Below are 19866 nucleotides of genomic sequence, written 5' to 3'. Positions count from 1 at the left end.
TAGTTCCGGGAGCCAGGTTTGCCCGACTCTGCATCTGTGCGCATGCTCGAGGTGAGGGCGGGACCTAACACCCAGGGGGCGGGCTTCCGGCGACGAGAATGGCGCCCGCCATGCTGGTGCTGGTGCGTGCTCCGTGGCCGGCAGCCCGCGGACTCCTCTGGAACCGTTGGGAACGACTGCGGCTGAAACTTCGGCAGAGCTGGCGAGGCTTCCCCAGGTCGCCGTGGGGTACGTAAAGTGGGGGACCGTGGAGGAGGAGCCGGACGAGAGGACCCCAGGCCGCGTGGCGGTCGCTGCTCCAACGCCGCCCTCCTCCCGCCGCTGGGGACGTCGCCCGGGTCCGTTCTATACTGAGAAGCTAAAAACCGCTGGGTTTGCTTCCCGTAGCCCCGGAAGACAGAAAACGTCCTATGTCCCCTTCGCACAGAAAACGTAACTGAAAACCGAAGCTTCTCTTAGACCCGGGCGCCGCTGTGTGCATCCTGTTTCCTTCTCTGCCTCCCACTCCCTGAAGCAGTGTACCCTCCTTTCTGGTGTTCTTTTTATTTATTTATTTATTTCTAGGAGAGAGAGAGAGAGAGAGAGACAGCATGAGCAGGGGAGGGTCAGAGAAAGAGGGAGTCACAGACTGAAACAGGCTCCAGGCTCTGAGCTGGCAGTCAGCACAGAGCCCGACACGGGGCTCGAACCCACGAACTGCGAGATCATGACCTAAGCGAAAGTCGGACGCTTAACCGACTAAGCCAGCCAGGCGCCCCTTGTTTTTGGTGTTCGAGCCCTGCAGGTGCATCCTGCTGATATCTCTGTGTTATTTTAGTTAGAAGTATCCTGAATTCAGTTAAAAATTGTCATTGCTTTGACATTTACATCTATCCTTAATTCTAAGGTATTCCGAACATCATACCCCGCGAGTCTGAACCGAGAGTCCCCGATATGCCCAGGCCTGCTTGCGCTTCCTGGGAAATCTCCGCCCACACTAGGTATCACCACGTTCAGGCGCAGAAGTAGGCTCGTGAGGATCCCAAGGTCACGCAGGCCTGCTGTTAACCACTGAGCTATGCCTAACAATACTTGTACAGATGTGTTGAAAAGGGATGCCAGTTGTTAAATGTCAGACAGCTTTGTATATATATTTTTTTAATGTTTTATTTATTTCTAGGAGAGAGAGAGAGAGACAGCGTGAGCAGGGGAGGGTCAGAGAGAGAGGGAGTCACAGACTGAAACAGGCTCCAGGCTCTGAGCTGGCAGTCAGCACAGAGCCCGACGCGGGGCTAGAACCCAGAACCGCGAGATCATGACCTGAGCGAAAGTCGGACGCTTAACCGACTAAGCCACCCAGGCGCCCCAGTTTTGTATATTCTTAAGAGCTCTTAAAACCAAAAGTAGTATTCCAGGTCTGGAGAACAGCAGGGAAAGGATAAAGGAATCTTTTTATCAACCGTTTTAAAAAAAAAAAAACAAAAACTGAAACATTGATCGTCCTGTAAGTAAATACAGAGTGGTGAGTTCTTTAGAGAACAGATAGTAATCAGGTATTATGAAGAATTAAGTGATTTAAAGGGCCTACCATGTTATATGACAAAGGATGGAATATAAGAAATGGGGAGCAAGGCCAACCTGAGTGCAGGTTGGAAATACATTTTGGGAATCTCAAGCTTAGATTGACGTGTAAAGTAAATAGGAACTGCCTGCGAAGTAGATGTGAAGTTGGAGTGGTTTATTCATGTTTACTACCAGAGCCCTGAGTTCTGTATTTCAGAAGGTGAGAAACTCTTGGTAGAATTTCAGGGATTCATTTCAGCAGGTGCCTCTAAGAAAAACTTCTATTTGTGTTGTTTAAAATTGCTTTCTGGGGGCGCCTGGGTGGTTCAGTCGGTTAAGCGTCCGACTTCTGCTCAGGTCAGGATCTCACAGTTTGTGGGTTCGAGCCCCGCATCAGGCTCTGTGCTGACAACTAGCTCAGAGCCTGGAGCCTGTTTCAGATTCTGTGTCTCCCTCTCTCTCTGACCCTCCCCTGCTCACACTGTCTCTCTTTCTCAGGAATAAATAAAACATTTAAAAAAAAAATTACTTTCTGTATAAGTTTTAGTGTATTTTAATAGCCAAGGCTTCTGTTAAATATCTATTGAATGTAATATTCTAAACTTTATATGTGTCTACTTACATCACTGGTGATTGTTAAGGAGAATGAATGATACCCGTAAACAGTCATTTCAAAGCTAGAAATCCATTCTGTGTGTCTGTGTTTTGTTTTTATAGGACCAGCATTGGCAATCCAAGGTCCAGCTGTATTTACAGAACCAACAGATGATACCAATGGAAGTAAGGAGATCTCCAGCCTTTGGGATAGTATCTTTTGGATGGCAGCTCCTAAAAACAGACGTAGCATTGAAGTTAACCGCTGTAGGAGAAGAAACCCTCAGAAGCTTATTAAAATTAAGGTAATATGCTGATTTTTGTAGGTATGCTTTCTCTCACATCCACCACTGCATGTCTTCTTGGTACTTATATGGCCTATGTGTAAATCATTCTTAGAGCTTATCTGTGTACTTTTCTCTGACCTACATAAAATAACAGCATTCTCATTATGTAGCCTAAATATTAGGACCACAGTCAAGGAGAGTTTGGAACCTGGACAGAGGATTGGGTTGTGACAAACCTGTGTGACTTTTGTTATGAGCTGGTGATTTGGAATCATGTGGGTAAACATCTTAATTACAGCAGAGCCTAAAATTAAAGTCAGAAGCAGTAGGTATATTGGATTTGTTTAACTAGCCCTTACATACTTATTCTCTTCTTCACTGTGATCATACTGTGAAGGAAAACGCTTAGGTAGGTAATAAAAAATGGCTAACATCTGTTAGATGCCGACAATGTATCTAAGTGCTTTATGTGAATTATCAAATCCTCACAACAACCCTTCAAAGTAAATATAACTTTGCTCACTTTTAGGATGAAGATAGTACTGCAAAAAGAATTTGACTGTATTCACAAACTGTTAAGCGATAGAACCAGGATTTGAGCCTAGGCAGTCTGATTCTTGAACTCACATTCTTCTCTTGAAACTTTCTGGTGTGTTCCTGTCCCCAGACAGTTCCAGATCTCCACACCTGCTCCCTTCCCCCATGGATACACTCTTCATTGATCTGGTAGACAGAAATTAGAGTGTTTACTACCTTTGCTTTGTTGACTTAAGGCTTTAACAGCCATGATTTGAGTAGTTTTGCTCTGTGACATTCACGGCAGCACACTTCAAATGAAACTCAGGAACTGAGAATCGACTCTCATAAACTTCCACATTCAGTAGTAAACCACACCCTTAGAACTTAAGCCAAAAAGTATTACCGAGTCACATTTGCAACTCGGAACTTGGACTTAGAGTCTGGAGCTGAAAAGTATGTCCTTAATTAAAGCAACAATAATTTATACAATTTGGTTTCGAGAACTTAAGATTTTCGGAATGAAAACTTATACCAGTTTGCGATGCGATTTTATTCTGAGGGAAAAGAATAGCACCCTGTGTATTTTCCTCACTGAATTGGTTCCTGCCACATGGCACATTCTGTGGCTGCTGTGGTCAGGAAGAGACCACCGACTGGAGGTACAGCTCCCAGAGCTCCGGTAGATGTGCAATCCAGTGTCAGGAGGAAAATTAGAAGTTGGTGAGGCGAGTCGTTTGCAGGGTTCTTTGCTCCTTTCAGAAAATGAAATTTTTTTTATCTTGCCTCACAGACTTTTATATATTAATCTCATGAAATGGTTGGGATTTCTTTGATGTTCCTATTTACAATTTTTCTTTTCTATTTCAAATCTACCTTTAGAACATTGTTGAAAAGATTTCTTTAGAGGTTATAATTGTCTAAGAAAGTTGGGTAGACGTGTATAAAAACTCATTAAATTTCATATTGTAGCCTAATGAGGGAGTTTCGTGTTAAGGAATAATCAGTGTTCATTCTTAAAAAAAATTTATACCATATGCCAACTATTATACCATATATGATGCATATACTTTTATACCATGTGTTTCATACCGTTAACACCAATAAATCAGGGGAAGCCAATTGTAATGTTTGTCCCCTCGTTTTCACAAGGGTAGATTGAAAGAAAAACTGAGTTCCTATCCCTTGGTCTCATTAAGATGCTGGCCATGTGGATCTTCCCCTTGGGTTGAAAGACTTCTTATCAGATGTTTAGAATTTGAAAGCGGGGTAATAGAGTATCCTTTTACGTAATATGACTGCTGTATGTACATGTATGTACATGTAAAAATGTACCAGGTTCACAGTTGGTACACCTGAGTTCTAGTGCCATTTTTTCTATTAATTCAAAGTCATTTGTTCTCTGTTTCCCTATTAAAGTGAGGTTGAATGAGACGGTGCATGACCTTATGCAACATGAACAGTCCAAGAAAGTTCGAGTGTGAACATCATTTCTGTCTGACTGATGTGCATTCTTATGCTTCTTGTTAAAATATGTTTTGTTGGCTTTTTGTTTCTTTTTTTTTTTAAGAACAATATTGACATGTGTCCTGAATGTGGTCACCTGAAACTGAAGCACGTCCTTTGTGGCTATTGCTATGAGAAGGTGTGCAAGGAGACAGCAGAAATCAGAAGACAGATAGGGAAACAAGAGGGGGGACCTTTCAAGGCTCCTCCCGTGGAGACTGTGGTGCTGTACGCAGGAGAGGCAGCATCCGAACAAGATCGGGGTAAGAGAATCATTGAACGAGACAGGAAGCGACCTTCCTGGTTCACCCAGCATTGACCAAAGGTGTTCGAAGAGGAAAACTGCATAGAAGACACTTGTCCTGGAAGAGAGGAAGATGCTTTGTTTTTATGTTGGTTTTCTGCTTGTTCTAAAATCACCAATATAGTTTAAAACATGCTCTTGAAGCAGTTAGTTTTGTGTGGGTGATTTGAAGAATATACCAGGAGTAAACCCTGAAAATGCTTGTTTATGCAGAGGCACAGAGGATTAGTATGTCTGTTTCTATTACACTGTAAGATTTTGAGTAAACCTAAAATTTCCAGTACAGAAAAATAACGTAAAATTCTTAGCTACAATTAAGTGTTTTGGGGGCGCCTGGGTGGCTCAGTAGGTTAAGCATCTGACTCTTGGTTTCAGCTCAGGTCATGATCTCACAGAGACTCTGTGCTGACGTCAGGGAGCCTGCTTGGGATTCTGTCTCCCTTGCTCTTGGCCCCTCCCCTGCTCAATCTCAATCTCTCAAAATAAATAAAAATAAACTTTAAAAATGTGTTTTGGTTTTGTTTGCCAGTGATTTTTCTTACACAAAAATACACAGATGCTTTTATTTAAGTAACACCTGGAAATAAGTTATTTAAATTCTGGGTGTTGTTTCTTCACATGGTGGTTGTGGCAGTAAGAGAAAGTTTGTTCTGTTTGGTTGTGTTTTAGCGAATTAGAATTGCCTTTGGTGGAACTCACTTTATATGGATGCATTATTGTTAATTTAGATAGAAAGCTCTTCACATTTTACATGAAGCCAAAATGACTTTAAAAATTTATTGGATGGCTCATGAGGTTTGTACTTTATAGTTTTCTAAGAGGTTTTAAAATTTTTCTGTTTTTATTTTTGAGATCTCACAGACTGTGAGATCATGGCGCGAGCTGAAGTCAGACACTCCCGACTAGGCCACTCAGGTGCCCTGGAAGAGAGTTTTAAAAAGGAGATGTGAGTAAATTCTCTAGTCCACAGAAAATGTACTAAGAATGTTATCTTTTGTGTTTTTCTCCTAGAATTTCCTTTAGTTTATTTTTCACTTTATCTCTTGCAGCCATGGCCTTTTTAATTCATTTCAAATTTCCCTTTTTCTGCCCCATTCTTGTGTCCATCGTGAGCCTGAAGTTTGCTATTTTATGTGTCTCCTGCCTTAGTCCAAAAAAAAAAAAAGTGAGGTAACTTATTAAAACATAAAAAACACACTGAGATAAATAAAGGAATTACAGTTAAATGGAAAATCAGTGGGAAAAATAATATAAAGCGTAGAAATATATTTAAGTAAAATGCATGGCACAGTAGTAGCCTGAATATTTTTTGGAAATAGGCAGTGAATTCAACTAGGAACTTTTTCCTTGAAAGAACCTACGTGTATCAACCTTCACATGGTAAGACACATGATCCAGAAATGCACTGCGTTCTTGGTACTCAACCTGAGGGCTGTTTCTCCTGTGGGATTTCATAATGAGGATTCTGTGATGGAGTATCCATGTTAGCATCCCTAGAAGTGAAATGAACCAAAATCCTGAGGAACAGTATTCACCAATACTGTGTTGAAGTACAATTTAGTAAAAGCAAATCCTTAAAACTTCCAAAATATTGCAATCCCAATAAACAACTCTTGGCTCTATCTAAGCATGAAATTCAGATTGTGGAGGGATTAATTATATGGATATTCATATTAAGGCAATCCTCTGCGAATCACTATTTCGTAAACGTTGATAAGCTTAAAAGTGATATGTGTCAAACTTAAGGTGGAATTGGCAATTCGTGAAAGCGGAGGCCAGTGAAGTACCTACCTGAATCTTCTGCTGCCGACTCAGCCTCTCCGTGTACTACACGTTGTGTAGTGTGCCTCTAGGTGACATGCTGTCCTTGACTTAGCAGCATGCTCCACACGCAGGGAGACCTAGTGAGCATATGTGGGCAGGTCACTTTACTACTCATGGATAGATAAATGTTATAAAATAGATCCCCAAATTTGATAGCAAAACCAGTTGTTAATGTTAGGAAATGGTGTCATAAAAGATTATCATTTTTGTTGAAGTCCTCTCAAAGTTATTGTAGTACATCTTACTACTTCATTCCTCCAGCTTATTGTATTAGAAGAAAAAGAACATCATGAGTTTGAATTAAGTTATTCATGTAATTGATGTGTTACTGTTCTGAACATTAGAAATGACCTCCCTCCCTGCCTGTCCCCTGCCCTCAAGACGCTAAGACATTTTGCTAGGCACTTCTGGAGAAGACGACTCCACAGGGGTTCAGGTTGTGGTTGGGAGAGGCTAGGGCCGAGGTGCATGCCCCCTCTGAGCTTGAGGCGCTCCCCTCCACCTTCCTGACTCGTGTTTAACCTGGTCCTAGCATATCACCGGGTTCTGAAAATCTGGTGTCCTGACTTCATTCCATCTCCCTGTCAGTGTCCTCATTCTGACCGTGCCCTTTTTACCGAGCTGTTGTTACCATGTGCTTTACAATTATTAGTTTCTAGTCTTCTCATATTTCTAAATACTTTTCTTCAGTAGTTTTTAAATTACAAAAGTGACACATCATTGGGGTTAATGAAACAATGCAAAGTATGTAAGCAAAAGGATCCTTTCTCTTCTACTACACCTTCTACCACACCACCTGGTGTCTATGCTTCTAAATGTCACACTGCCACCAGGTGCTTTCTAAAACACATGTCTGATTGTATCACTCCCCTGGTCAGAACCAGGCTCCTACTTAAACCCTCCCGCGTCTTCAGAGTCTGTCTAAGTCTTCATGCCTGCCTCCTGCCACAGCGTAGTGCGCCACCCCTCCCTCAGGTCATCAGAGTCACCCATCTGCAGCCGCTAGTTGACCACCTTCTCAGCAGGCTTCACTCCTCTCCCGCTGTGTTCACTGGGCTTCACTGCCTGTCCAACCTCAGCATCCTTCGGACTCACTCATTGCATCTCTTGTCCGTAGCCCTTTCACCTTCGAGTGCCCAAGGCTCCCTCCTTGGTGATCTCATCCAGTTGATGGCCTTAACTAACTCTATGTTGACACCTTCCAGTTTGGTGTTTCTGGCATGGGCCTCTCCCTTGAACTCCACACCCATGCGCAACTGCCCACGTAACATCTCCAGTCAAATGTCTGAAGGATGTCTTAAACTCGGTATCTCTGACTCCAAATCCCTTCTCTCCCCAGTCTACTTTTCTGCTACTCCCTAGACCTTTCCATCCCAGCAAATGGCAACTCCATTCTAGTTGCTCAGTCCCACGGCCTACTCCAGTCATCCTTAACTTGGCCATTTCTGTCTTCCTCTCTCATATTCAGTCTGAGCAAATCCACAAATCCACTGGTTCTACATTTAAAACTATACTTAGAATCTGACCGGTCACCACCACCTGTCACCCCAGAGTCCCCATCATCTTGCCTGGAATACCAAAGTATCCTTCTCACTGGTGTCCCTGTTGCCACTTGGTCTCCTATAGTTTGTCCCCAACACAGCAGCCAAAATCTTTTCAAAACTGGGCAAGCCATGGCTCTCCTCTCTTCAAATTCCTTTATTCAAAATGTTGCCTCAGATGAAACATGCAGATACGTACATGAGGACTTTTGCATTACATAATATCTATACCTTTTATGGATAAAGTGAGTTTTGAGATTTAGTTGTACTGTGGATGACCCCCACTTAAAGAAATTGTGGGGAGGGCGCCTGGATGGCTCAGTCCGTTAAGCGTCTGACTTAGGCTCAGGTCATGATCTCATGGTTTGTGAGTTTAAGCCCTGCATCAGGCTCTGTGCTGACAGCTCAGAGCCTGGAGCTTGCTTCATATGCATGTCTGCCTCTCCCCCAATCACACTGTCTCTCTCTTAAAAATAAATATTAAAAAATTAAAAAAAGAAATTATGATAAATCTCTTAAAAATATGAATCATTTTTCATAATTTGTGAGGAATGACTTTCAATTTCAAAATTTCTTTTTAGAAGTACAAAAAGTAGAGGGCTTTCAGCCATCCTCGGTAGGGGGATGGATCACTTTACACTCTTCTAACTGGAGAACATTTCCATCCCAGCTCCTACCCTCCCATCCCTCAGAATGTCTAAATCTGTGCTCAGGGGCTCTATCGTCTATGATTAGTGTTTCTTTTCCCGGCACGCGCACCAAAATAGATGCTCTGCCTTTGGCCACAGCTCACAAGGAGCAGTGTCATCCTGTGGCCTATATTGGTGCACAGCGTTTTAACTTGTGCCTCTAACGGAATGGTGTCTCTTCCAGCTGCTGTCTTCACTCGCGTCTGCAGCAGAGGGCAACAGAGAGTGTGTTCTGGTACCAGAGGCTATTTTTACCTTACTGGAAACGCTTTCTGTAATGGCCATGCCCTTGCCTCACCCTGCTCCTCTCTTGTCCCATTGACCTCCTTTGCCTTCCCCCTTCTCAGTGTTTGTTAAGCGGCTAGTGAGTGTTAGGGATGCAGTCTGGAGCCAGCACAGAAGGAAAGCTAGGAGGCCAGCATGATCTGGTCTCCTGGACCCTGTTTCTCAAGCTCTGAAACAGCTTGACAGTTCTCATCCTTGAAGCCAAACCCTGGAAGTGCCACAATGTACCAGCCATCCCGAGCTGCCTCGCTAGGGGGCAGCAGGTGAACCGCATTGCCTCTTCTCCAGAGAAATAATGGCCTGTCAGGTCCTGCAATGCGGGGGGACATTTTTTTCTGATTCTACCAAAGCCATACATTTAAAGCCATGGAAATGAATGAGATTATCCAGAAGTACGTAAGAGAGGGACAAAAGAACTCTACACGGAGGAGGAAATCAGGAAGATTGTCCAGCCACAGATTCCAAGAGAGGAAAGCATATGAAGAAGAAGGAGTTACCCATTCTGTCAAATGTGGCTGGGGTGAGTATCGAAGGGGGGCCCAGTGATCAGGACGAATCTCATTTGTGACCTGGCAAAACTGGTATCTGAGTGTTGCCGGCAGGAGCCAGATTGAAGTGGACTGAAGAGTAGATGGACCGAGGAGTGAAGCAGTGTTCCTAGATAGTTCTTCCCAAAATTTTCCTCTGCAAGGGAATAGAGAAATGAGGGAAAGCTACAGGAAGACGGAATGAAGAGGCCAGTGTGGCACACACGTGTGTGCTGTGAACTTATAGCTCAGACATGTGTTTATTATGCTTATGAGAATTGTCCAGTAAAAGAGGAGACTTGATGAAATGACGAAGGATGGACAGAATCTAGTTCTGTATTTATTGAGACTTTGCTCAAGACGTTAACCCTAAACTTTAATGGATTTGGTATAGTCTTTCTACATAGTAACGTGGCTTTTTTCTATATTTATTCCTATCTTACTTTCCAACCTTAATTAATTCTTTGGCTTTCCTCACATAGGTCCCACACATTCATTGCAAGGCCCCCAATGCCCTTGACCCAAAAACCACTGGCAGTGGAGAGGAGACTCTGTCCTGCTAGTTAACCAGAGTAACTTCCACTTCCATCAGGCATGGAGTAAATAGTGATCAGACATCAGTATTTACTAAAGTAGTCTCAGAAGCTGGAAGAAATCTGAGAAGCCTGATTCATCTTTATCCTTTTCTGGAATATGCCTAAGACACCTAGGTCTCTGAATCTGTCCTCACCACAGCCCAATCTATAATTTTGCTTTTCCTATTTTCCTGCCATTAGATTTAGGTAAAGCAAATAATTCCATTCAGTCCAATGTATTGATGATTTAATGGCTGGTGTTATAAGTCATGTATCATTTGGGAGGCTTAATGGTTATTTTTGCTGATCTTATTTTCCAGAATATGAAGGCCAGGGACATCGAATTGTACACTTTGAGTTAGCACAGGATATGGTTTATAGGAGGCAAAAACGAGCTACAGAAAAGACAAATTCTCAAAGCTTTTAAAAAATTATTATTTCCAGTTAATGTCCTCATTCTAAATTGTCTGTATTAAGCTCAAAATCATTTTTCTTCAATGTGAGTGATGTTTATTGAACATGTCAGGCATTTTACATGTTATAAATAACCTTTAAAATAATATTGTAAAGCAGTTACTAATAATTACAGCTGAATGTATATAATGCATGAAGCACAGTGCTGAGTGTTTTATATAGACTACTAATTAAATATATGCTGTAAAAATATAATGGGTTTTTTTTTTCTGTGATACTTGTATCTTTTGGCTTTTATCTGAATCAGGGAACTGGAACATCTTATTTACTTTCTCAAGGAAGGAAAGGCAGAAAGAGAGGGGAAAAAAAGACTTTTCAAAATCTTAGCCTTTAGGGGGAAAAAGCAAAGAATTAAGGAAAATGACTGGGGAAGGCGCACATTTATTTACTGTGTTAGTTTCCCTGCCCCAGGGACCAGGTGAAAAGACCCTGGGTAAGAGAAGAGGAAGGCAGGAGTCTGAGGAAGTTTTCTGTGTCCTGCCCACCCCACCCAGTCCCCAGTCAAACTCTAATTCTGGAAGGAGAACTGGAGGCGTTTTTTGGGGATAGCCTCAGGGAAGCAGAAAGACTGCAGGGAAGAAGTGTCTGCGTGGTTTTAGGCAGGCAGCACCTTCTGCAGTATCATGGAGAGGTGAAGAACCACAGAATGTCTGGGCCTGACACGCTCTTGCAGACAGGGACCAAGGATGACTCCCCAGGTGTGTGTGTGCTGGGGCAAAGAGGGATCTGTTGACTTGAATTGGCGGTCATGTCTGTCACCTGGTAGAATGGAGCCTCACAATAGAAATTAACACCATGAGGTAAACTTAGGCACACGAGCAAAGCCTTGCCATTGTCAAACCAGCAAAGAGGCTAAGTAAGAATTGAGATTAAACCAATTCTAAATCCTGAATCCTAGTGGCTTTATTACTATGGCAGACAGCCTTGAGGTTTATAGATGGGGAACATGATAGACACTCGCCCACAGCCCAGAGCTTCTGGAAGGGAGCTGGTGTCTGAAGCCAGCCTGGGCTCTCCCGTGTGCCTCATTGCCTCCATGGTGTTGGCACGTGCTAATCGTAAAGCTGCACTTTTTAATTCTATGGAACAAATGCTGGCGAGCCTCCCAGATGGTATATGGATATTTATAGTAGAATAGGTTGTTAGAGCTTGAAAGCAAATGATGTAGTCCAATAGCTTCATTTTGGAGCTTGGGAAATTTAACCCTAGACTTAACCACGATCACAAAGCTAGTGAATGTTAGAGGTGGGTCTAGGACTGTCTATTCGGACCATACTCCCAGCATACTTAACTTCTTAAATGTTAATTCTTTAATTATATAAATACTAAGATTCACTGAAAATTGAGGTTAATCACACATTCTCATTGTAACTTCTGGAAGTGTAACAATATTTTTCCCATAGTTAATACCACTTTATACAAAGAGTAGAAGTATAATAATAGACCTTGTGATTTTCTCCTACTAATAGGATTACCATATAATTTGTCATCTACACCAAGCTGCTTTTTTTTGTTGTTATCTTATTGTTATTGTGTATTTTGAGAGAGAGAGAGAGAGAGAGCATGAGCAGGGGAGGGGCAGAGAGAGGGAGAGAGAATCCCAAAGCAGGCTCTGCACTGTCCGCTCAAAGCCGGACACAGGGGCTCAATCTCACGAACCATGAGATCATAACCTGAGCCAAAATCAAAAGTAAGATATTTAACTGACTGAGCCACCCAGGCACCCCTCAGGTTGCTTTTGAAAGTGAAATGGAAGGATATATGAATAATTATTCTAGGACAACAGGTATAAACAGGGACTGTCCAAGACCAACACTACCTATCACTCTACTTTCTAAACACCATTGCACCCAGACCCCATGATGGAGCAGCCATTCAGTTCGCATAGATGCCAGGGCTGTGCTCTGATTGGTTTAAGCACTTGAAGATTACCTCCTCATCCTTAAAGGCAAAAGTGATTCAGGAAAGCCTGTCAGATCATGGCATTCTCCTGGTTACAGACATTCTGCATGACACCCAGTGAGGTGTAAGGATAAGTTTCCAGAAGACACTTGGAAAGAAGTGCTGGACCTTTGGGATATCTTGGAAGAGAGATCTCTCTTTCCTCTCCCACGTTGTTTGCAGATGTAAGGCCTAGAATACTATAATTCATCCTTTCTTCCATTTCTGTACCTGTCAGTCCATGTTATTGTGTCTTTCTCTGTCACCCGTCACACTATGCCCATCTATATCTCAGATTCTGTACCTTTTTACTTATCTCATTTTTTGTATATCTCTCACAAAAATTTTCACAATTTTCTAAGTGTCTAAGACATAATTGTAAGCAAGTAGTCTTGTATTCAATTTATAGTGACTGCCTAAAGATTATCATTAAAATAAAAATTAAAACTACAAAAGTAAATTTTGTTTTTGAATAGAAATTAATTGAAGAATTAAATCATCTTGATAAAATATAGATCTTAGCATTTTTACTGGAGAAAAGTAGACTTGGAAGAAAGAATACAAAAACAAAAACACACAGGGACAGAAGCTATAATTTGTAAAGTTAGGTAGAAACAAACAAAGCCTAATGAATCAAACACTTATTGTTAAATACTAATGGAAAATAGTTCATCTCTGTGACAACGATTTCAGTAAAATAAAAATAAACATTCAAGTAGTTGGGTATGGTTTGACTGGTCTTTAGCTGCTATCCAATGTGGTAGCAATGAGCCACAGGCATCTGTTTAAATATAAATAAATAATGATTAATAATTAATAATAATAAACCAAAATAAAATTAGATTAACAGTTCACTTTCCCAGTTGCAATAACGACATTCCAAGTCTTCAGTAGCCATGTGTGGCCAAAGGCTACCATATTAAATACTGCAGGTGTAGAATACTTACATCATCCAGTAAGTTCTGTTAGACAGCACTGCTTGGTAGGAAATCGATCAAGGAATTAAATGGACTTAATGAGATTTACTCCAAATACTATCAAGTATCTTCAAAATATTCATAGTGTCAAAATAATTGGCGTCAAAGCATCTTGTACCCATTTCTCTATTTTATTTTGTTTTATTTTTATTATTTTTTAGGTTTATTTCTTTTATTGAGAGAGCGTTAGAGAGCAAGCAGGGAGAGAGAGACGGAATTGCAAACAGGCTTCTCACTGCCAACGCAGAGCCCAATATGGGCCTCGAACCCAAGAACCTGAGATCATGACCTAAGCTAAAATCAAGAGTCAGACGTTCTACCAGCTGAGCCACCCAGGCTCCCCCATTTCTCTGTTTTATACATAAGACATAAGACAATAGTAATTAAATGAATGATTAACTTAATTAACAATTCCCCAGAATAACATGTGAAACCAACTCACAGTAACATCACCGACCTTGAGTATAAGTGTGTTTTATTATGAGTTTTAATGAAAATTTCTGTACTTATTTATAAATTTTACCCTCTTTGGTTGTCCAAATCTTTAATCAGAATTTTGCCTTCATTATTTCACAAATACCCATTGATTTAAACCATAGTAAAATGAGTCAAATCTAAATATGTTTTTTAATCTGTTCTCACAGACAAGGAGTAACGTATTAAGCTTTCCATGACAATTGAGTTTCTGAATTTTTTTTAGGTTAAAAAAATTTTTTTAACATTTCATTTATTTTTGAGAGACAGAGACAGAGCATGAGCAGGATAGGGGCAGAGAGAGACAGAGACAGAATCTGAAATAGGCTCAAGGCTCTGAATTGTCAGTACAGAGCCTGACACAGGGCTCAAACCCATAAAACATGAGATCATGACCTGAGCAGAAGTCGGAGGCTTAACTGGCTGAGCCACCCAGGGCACCTTGAGTTTCTGAAGTTTGTGAAGATATGAATTGAGTTTCTCTTTGTAGTTTGAATATTCTAAAATGGATGATATGGTCTTTTTCACCCAATGTCTAGGAGACTAATATTTATATATTGACAAAGTTTTTCAAACATGAATAAAAATTTTTCAGAAAAGAATTTAACAACTCCCCCATATGCCTGCAAGTGTCTAGATTTTGCTATACTTACCTCATCTTTCCTTTTTTAAATTTCCTTTTTTTCTTAGAGTATTTCAAGCAAATCCCAAACATTTTATCATTTTACCTTTACAAACATGGATATTTTTATTGAAGGTTACAATATTAGCACACTTAACAAAACATACCGATTCCTTGTTGTCCTCAAATACCCAATGCAAATTAAAGGTTTTCACCTTAAAAATGTCATTTTATAGTTGCGTGGTTTGAATTAGGAAGCAAATAAACACTATATATATATTTTTTGGGTATTTATTTATTTCTGAGAGAGAGACAGAGACAGCATGAACAGGGAAGGGTCAGAGAGGGAGGGAGATAGAGAATCTGAAGCATGCTCAAGGCTCTGAGCTGTCAGCACTGACCCCGACGTGGGGCTTGAACCCACGAACCGTGAGATCATGACCTGAGCCAAAGTCGAATGCTTAACCGACTGATCCACCCAGGTGCCTCACAAATAAACACTATATTTAATCATTAGGTCTCTTACATATTGTTAATCTAGTGTGGTCCCCACCCCCGTCTCTGTCATGCCTTGGTTGGTTGTTCTGTGGAATGTCTCACATTTTGAATTTTTTAAAAATGCTTATTTATTTATTGGGGGGGTTGTCTGTGCACACATGTGTGTGGGAGGTGCGGAGCGGGGCAGACAGGATCCGAAGTGGTCTCTGTGCTGACAGCAGACAGCGCCATGCAGGGCTCAAACTCTGGAACCATGAGATCATGACCTGAGCCGAAGTAGGAGGCTTAACAGACTGAGCCATCCAGAAGCCCGTCACATTTTGAATTTTTATGTTTTACTTCCTTCTGTTATTTAGCTTGTCCCACCCTCCATGTATGCAGGAAGCAGGAAGTTAGCCTTAATGCTTGATTAGATGCAGACTCAATTGTACTTGGCACAGTTAATACATAGGTAGTTCTCTGTCCTTAACATAGTACATCAGAAGTCACGTGATGTGTGGTTGACCCACTCTCAGTGATGTGAAGTCCGATCAGTGGATTCAGGTAGCAACAGTCTGATTTTTCCCCTGCCAAGTTCCCCATTAACTTTTCATCTAAGGATTTCATCTATTGGTGGATCTTCGCCTGAATCAATTATTACGTTAAGACTTGCAAAATGTTGGGTTTCTAACTATCATCTACTTATTTTTAGTAGTTGGAATTATCCTGTAAATAAACAAACTTTCCCTTATCAATGATGATAAATATTGGTCATACGGGAAAAGCAAGGGAGATGTGGAATTCCCTCCCTTTATTGGCCAATTTTTAGAACATGGAGTTGGTGCCCTAGTTATCAATAATGGTGACCAGTCTTAAATCTTTTTTTGAATATCAGGATAACTACACAGGGTTGTAAATGTTTAATTGTTTTTCAATTATTGTTCGGCTCTTGAGTCCTTTCTTATTCAGGATTTTGTTTTTTCAGTATTTATTTTGAGAGAAAGATAGAAAATGCATGTCATGCCCATGAGCAGGGGAGAGGCAGACGGAGGGAGAGAGACACAATCCCAAGCAGGCCCCTCGCTATCAGTGCAGAGCTCCACACAGGGCTCGAGCTCACGAACCTTGAGATCATGACCTGAGCTGAAATGAAGAGTCGGACACTTAACCAACTGAGCCACTCAGGCACCCCTGTTTTGAGAATTTTTAAACATAAAGACAGTTTGGAAGAATTGTACAGTGAACATCTATACCCACCTACTGGATTCAACCAGTTATTAACATTTCAGTATACTTGTTTTTTCTCACATATCCATCTACCCATCAATCCTTGCTATTTTTCTAATGGACTTCCAAGTAAGTTGCAGACATCAGTACACTTCCCCTTAAACACTTCACTGTGGATATTGTCAACTAGATTTCAGTATTAATTATAGTTGTTCCTGATTTTCTTTAGACATTAGGTCATAATATTTTAGACTTTGGTGCTTAGCTCATGTCGCTTCTGCTGTGCAACTAGCCATTCCAAAACCAAGTGTGAAAACAACCAGTTTTTAGCTCGTGATTCTGTGGGTTGTGTGGGACTGCTCCTCTTGTCTTGCTCGGCCCTCTCCTACATCTGTCATAAACGAGGCAGGTAACTAGATGACGTAGGATGACCTTATTCACACGTAGGGCAGGTTTATGCCTATTCAGGTACACAAAGCCCTATGCTCTGAAGGGCCTCATACTTGACCCCAGAGATCTGCTGTTTCAGTTTTGAAATTAGTATGTTTTAAAGAAAAGGCCTCACATTTTCACTTTTTTTTCTAACCCTGAAATTGATGTAGCTGGTCCTGCTACCATGCCAGGCCTTTGGCAGGCAGTAGACTAAGACACCAGGAGCAAATCAGCCATATTTCTTTCACCCAGTCAGTTTGTGGGGGCTTCTTCATACGCTGGTGGTCACAGAGCTCTCAAGAGCAGCAAGAGAGTAAATCTCAAGGAGAACGTGCTTTCCAGCCTCGCTGCGTCACATTTGCCAATGTCCCATTGACCAAAGCAAGTCACACGGCCAAGCCTAGACTCAGAGGAAAACACTCAAGCTTGTGAATACCAGGGGAAGCTGTGACGATTACTGTAGCCTATCTCCAGAGTGAATGGTGTTTAGAGGTTCTGATCTGTTTACCTGGGGTGCTCATTGCTGCCAGGTTGTCACTGCCTTCAGGATTTTTAAATAGAAAAATAAAAACTAAGAAATGTATTGTTTTCAGGGAAAATAATAATGACTTCCTAATGTTACTTTCATTTTAAATGCTGTGTTAACAGGACTTTTATTTCTTTGATTTTATACTTGCAGCTCTGTTGCAGAATGCTAAGAATCTTAGTTCCTAACAGTATTAACATAGTTACTTTTTGCTTTAGCTTCCAATTTAGCCATAGCCATACGACTAGTATAATGATAGTAACATTACTGAATGAAGTTACGATTTCTGCATAGCTGGAGCATCTGGCTGGCTCAATCCGTAGAGCATGTGACTCTTGATCTCAGGGTTATGAGTTTAGCCCCACATTGGGTGTAGATATTGCTTAAAAATAAAGTCTTTAAAAAAAATTTCTTCATAGCTCAATTTGCCCTTATGATATGCTTCACTAATGATAGGCAATCAAAATATTTGTTCTAAAGTTATTTGAAATAATATTGTTCCTTATATGATTATATCAATAACTTGAAATACACTTGAATCATTTGATACAATTTCATATTTAGGGAGTTTTTTATCTTTCTTGATGTATTTTGATATTTAAGGAAACATTCATAGATTTGCATGCAGTTGTAAGAAATAGTGTAGAGAGAGCCTGCATACACTTTACTCAGTGTCCCCCAACAATATCATCTGTGAAGCAGTAGTGTAACACCACAGCCAGAATGTCGTCATTGATCCAATCCACTGATCTTGTGCAGCTTCTGCCAGTTTTCCTTGCACGTGTGTGTGTATGTGTGTGTGTGTGTGTGTGTGTTTAGCTCTAGGTAATTTTGTCACCATCAAGATACTGAACAGTTCCATCACCACAAGGGCCCCTTCTCATGATTTACTTTTACATTTTTAATACAGAAGATAATTACATGAATCAAAAGTGAGAATGAGAACTGTATACTAAGGTACAGTCAAAGGAGTCTGGCTTCTCTCCATGTCCATTTCCTCCTTTTCATTATCAGTGATTTTTTAAAAATTAGTTCTTATGGTATTCTTCCACTGTTTTCTTTCTGAAAGTATCAGCAAATATATGCATCTATTCCTATTCCTGTCCTTTCTTTCATCTAGCGATACATAAGAAATACAGTTTGCCTACCACTTGCCTTTTGTACCTAACAGCTGTTGTCTACCTGGATGGGCTGGAGTCTATGTGTAGATCTGCATACCGCGCTGACACCTCAGTGGTTTGAAACACAGTCCACTTCACGTCTCACCGCGTCCCCCTACGGTGGCTGGGGCTCTGCTGCCATCGTGTGCTCCCTCTGGCCTGAGCTGAGGGAGCAGTGCTCCCTGCACTATTGCGGAGGAAATGAACTTAGCAGAGCCCACATTGGTCTCCAAGGGACTCACCACCACACTGACTGTCGAAATTGTGGCCATAGCTAATTTCAGAGAAGTGCGGTTTTCTTGTATGCTTGGGAAGAGAGAAAGGCAGCACCCCTGTGAACAGCCATAGTAACTATCACAGTCCATTTTTCTTGGCAGTAAGTACTTGGTTCAAATTCTTTCCTACATACAAATATGCTTGTCTAACCTAAGGATGACACATTTCTTGCATTCGTCTCCAAGTCCAGACTCTTTGGATGGTGGTAGCTCTACACTGAGGGTCAGGTGTGTGTCTGTACACTGGATCCAGATGTGGCTCTTCTTATTTTGTCTATATGTATGTATGTATGTATATATATATGGGGGGTATGTATGTATATATATGTGTGTGTTTGTATATGTATGTATGTATATGTATATATAAATGTTTATTTTTGAGAGAGAGAGAAACAGAGCATGAGCAGGAGATGGTCAGAGAGAGAGGGAGACAGAGAATCCGAAGCACCTCCAGGCTCCGGGCTGTCAGCACAGAGCCCAACATGGGGCTTGAACCCATGAACTGTAGGATCATGACATGAACCAAGGTTGATCGCTTAACCAACTGAGCCACCCAGGCACCCCTTTAAAAATTGTTTTTAATGTTTGTTTATTTTTGAGATAGTGTTTCTATTTTATTTGAAATTTTGTTGTTGAGATATAATAGAACACTTCCAGAACCCAGAAGCTTTCTTTGTGCCCCTTTCCCAACACAGAGATAGCTACTATTCTAATTTCTATCAAAATAGTCTGTCTGCTCTTGAACTTTGTAGAAATAGAATCCTACAGTATATAATCTTTTATGTTTGGCTCCTTTCATTCAGCAGTCTGTTGTTAGGTAGTATATTGTTGAATACTATCCTATTGTATAAATACCACAATTTATTTATTCATTCTATTGATGGGCATTTGGACTGTTTCTTGTTTTGGATTATTTAGGATAAAGATGTTATACACATTTCTGTACATATCTTTCGGTGGTTATATGCTCTCTTATGTTTTTTATATAGTAGTGAAATTGCTGGGTTATGGGATAGGAATATATTTCATTTTTAATAATTCATATCATGTTTATATTTACTTATTAAATAAATAGTTCTCTAAAGTGCTTG

At 40.9% G+C, this 19866-nt stretch overlaps 1 protein-coding gene across 1 annotated transcript; it reads left to right on the top strand.

Moving 5' to 3' along the window:
• The first annotated feature begins 60 nt into the window (after positions 1–60).
• Positions 61–4883, top strand: MRPL32 (mitochondrial ribosomal protein L32). Its single transcript, XM_039237984.1, has 3 exons — positions 61–228; positions 2260–2441; positions 4510–4883. The coding sequence occupies exons 1-3, from the start codon at positions 99–101 to the stop codon at positions 4762–4764; spliced, it is 567 nt and encodes a 188-aa protein (XP_039093915.1). The 5' UTR covers positions 61–98; the 3' UTR covers positions 4765–4883.
• Positions 4884–19866: the final 14983 nt, after the last annotated feature.

This window comes from Hyaena hyaena, unplaced genomic scaffold (genome assembly GCF_003009895.1).
Source record: "Hyaena hyaena isolate Hyena2069 unplaced genomic scaffold, ASM300989v1 scaffold_133, whole genome shotgun sequence".
Taxonomy (NCBI): Eukaryota; Metazoa; Chordata; class Mammalia; order Carnivora; family Hyaenidae; genus Hyaena; species Hyaena hyaena.
The sequence above is the reverse complement of the archived record's forward strand: the minus strand, read 5'-3'. Positions and strand labels throughout refer to the sequence as shown.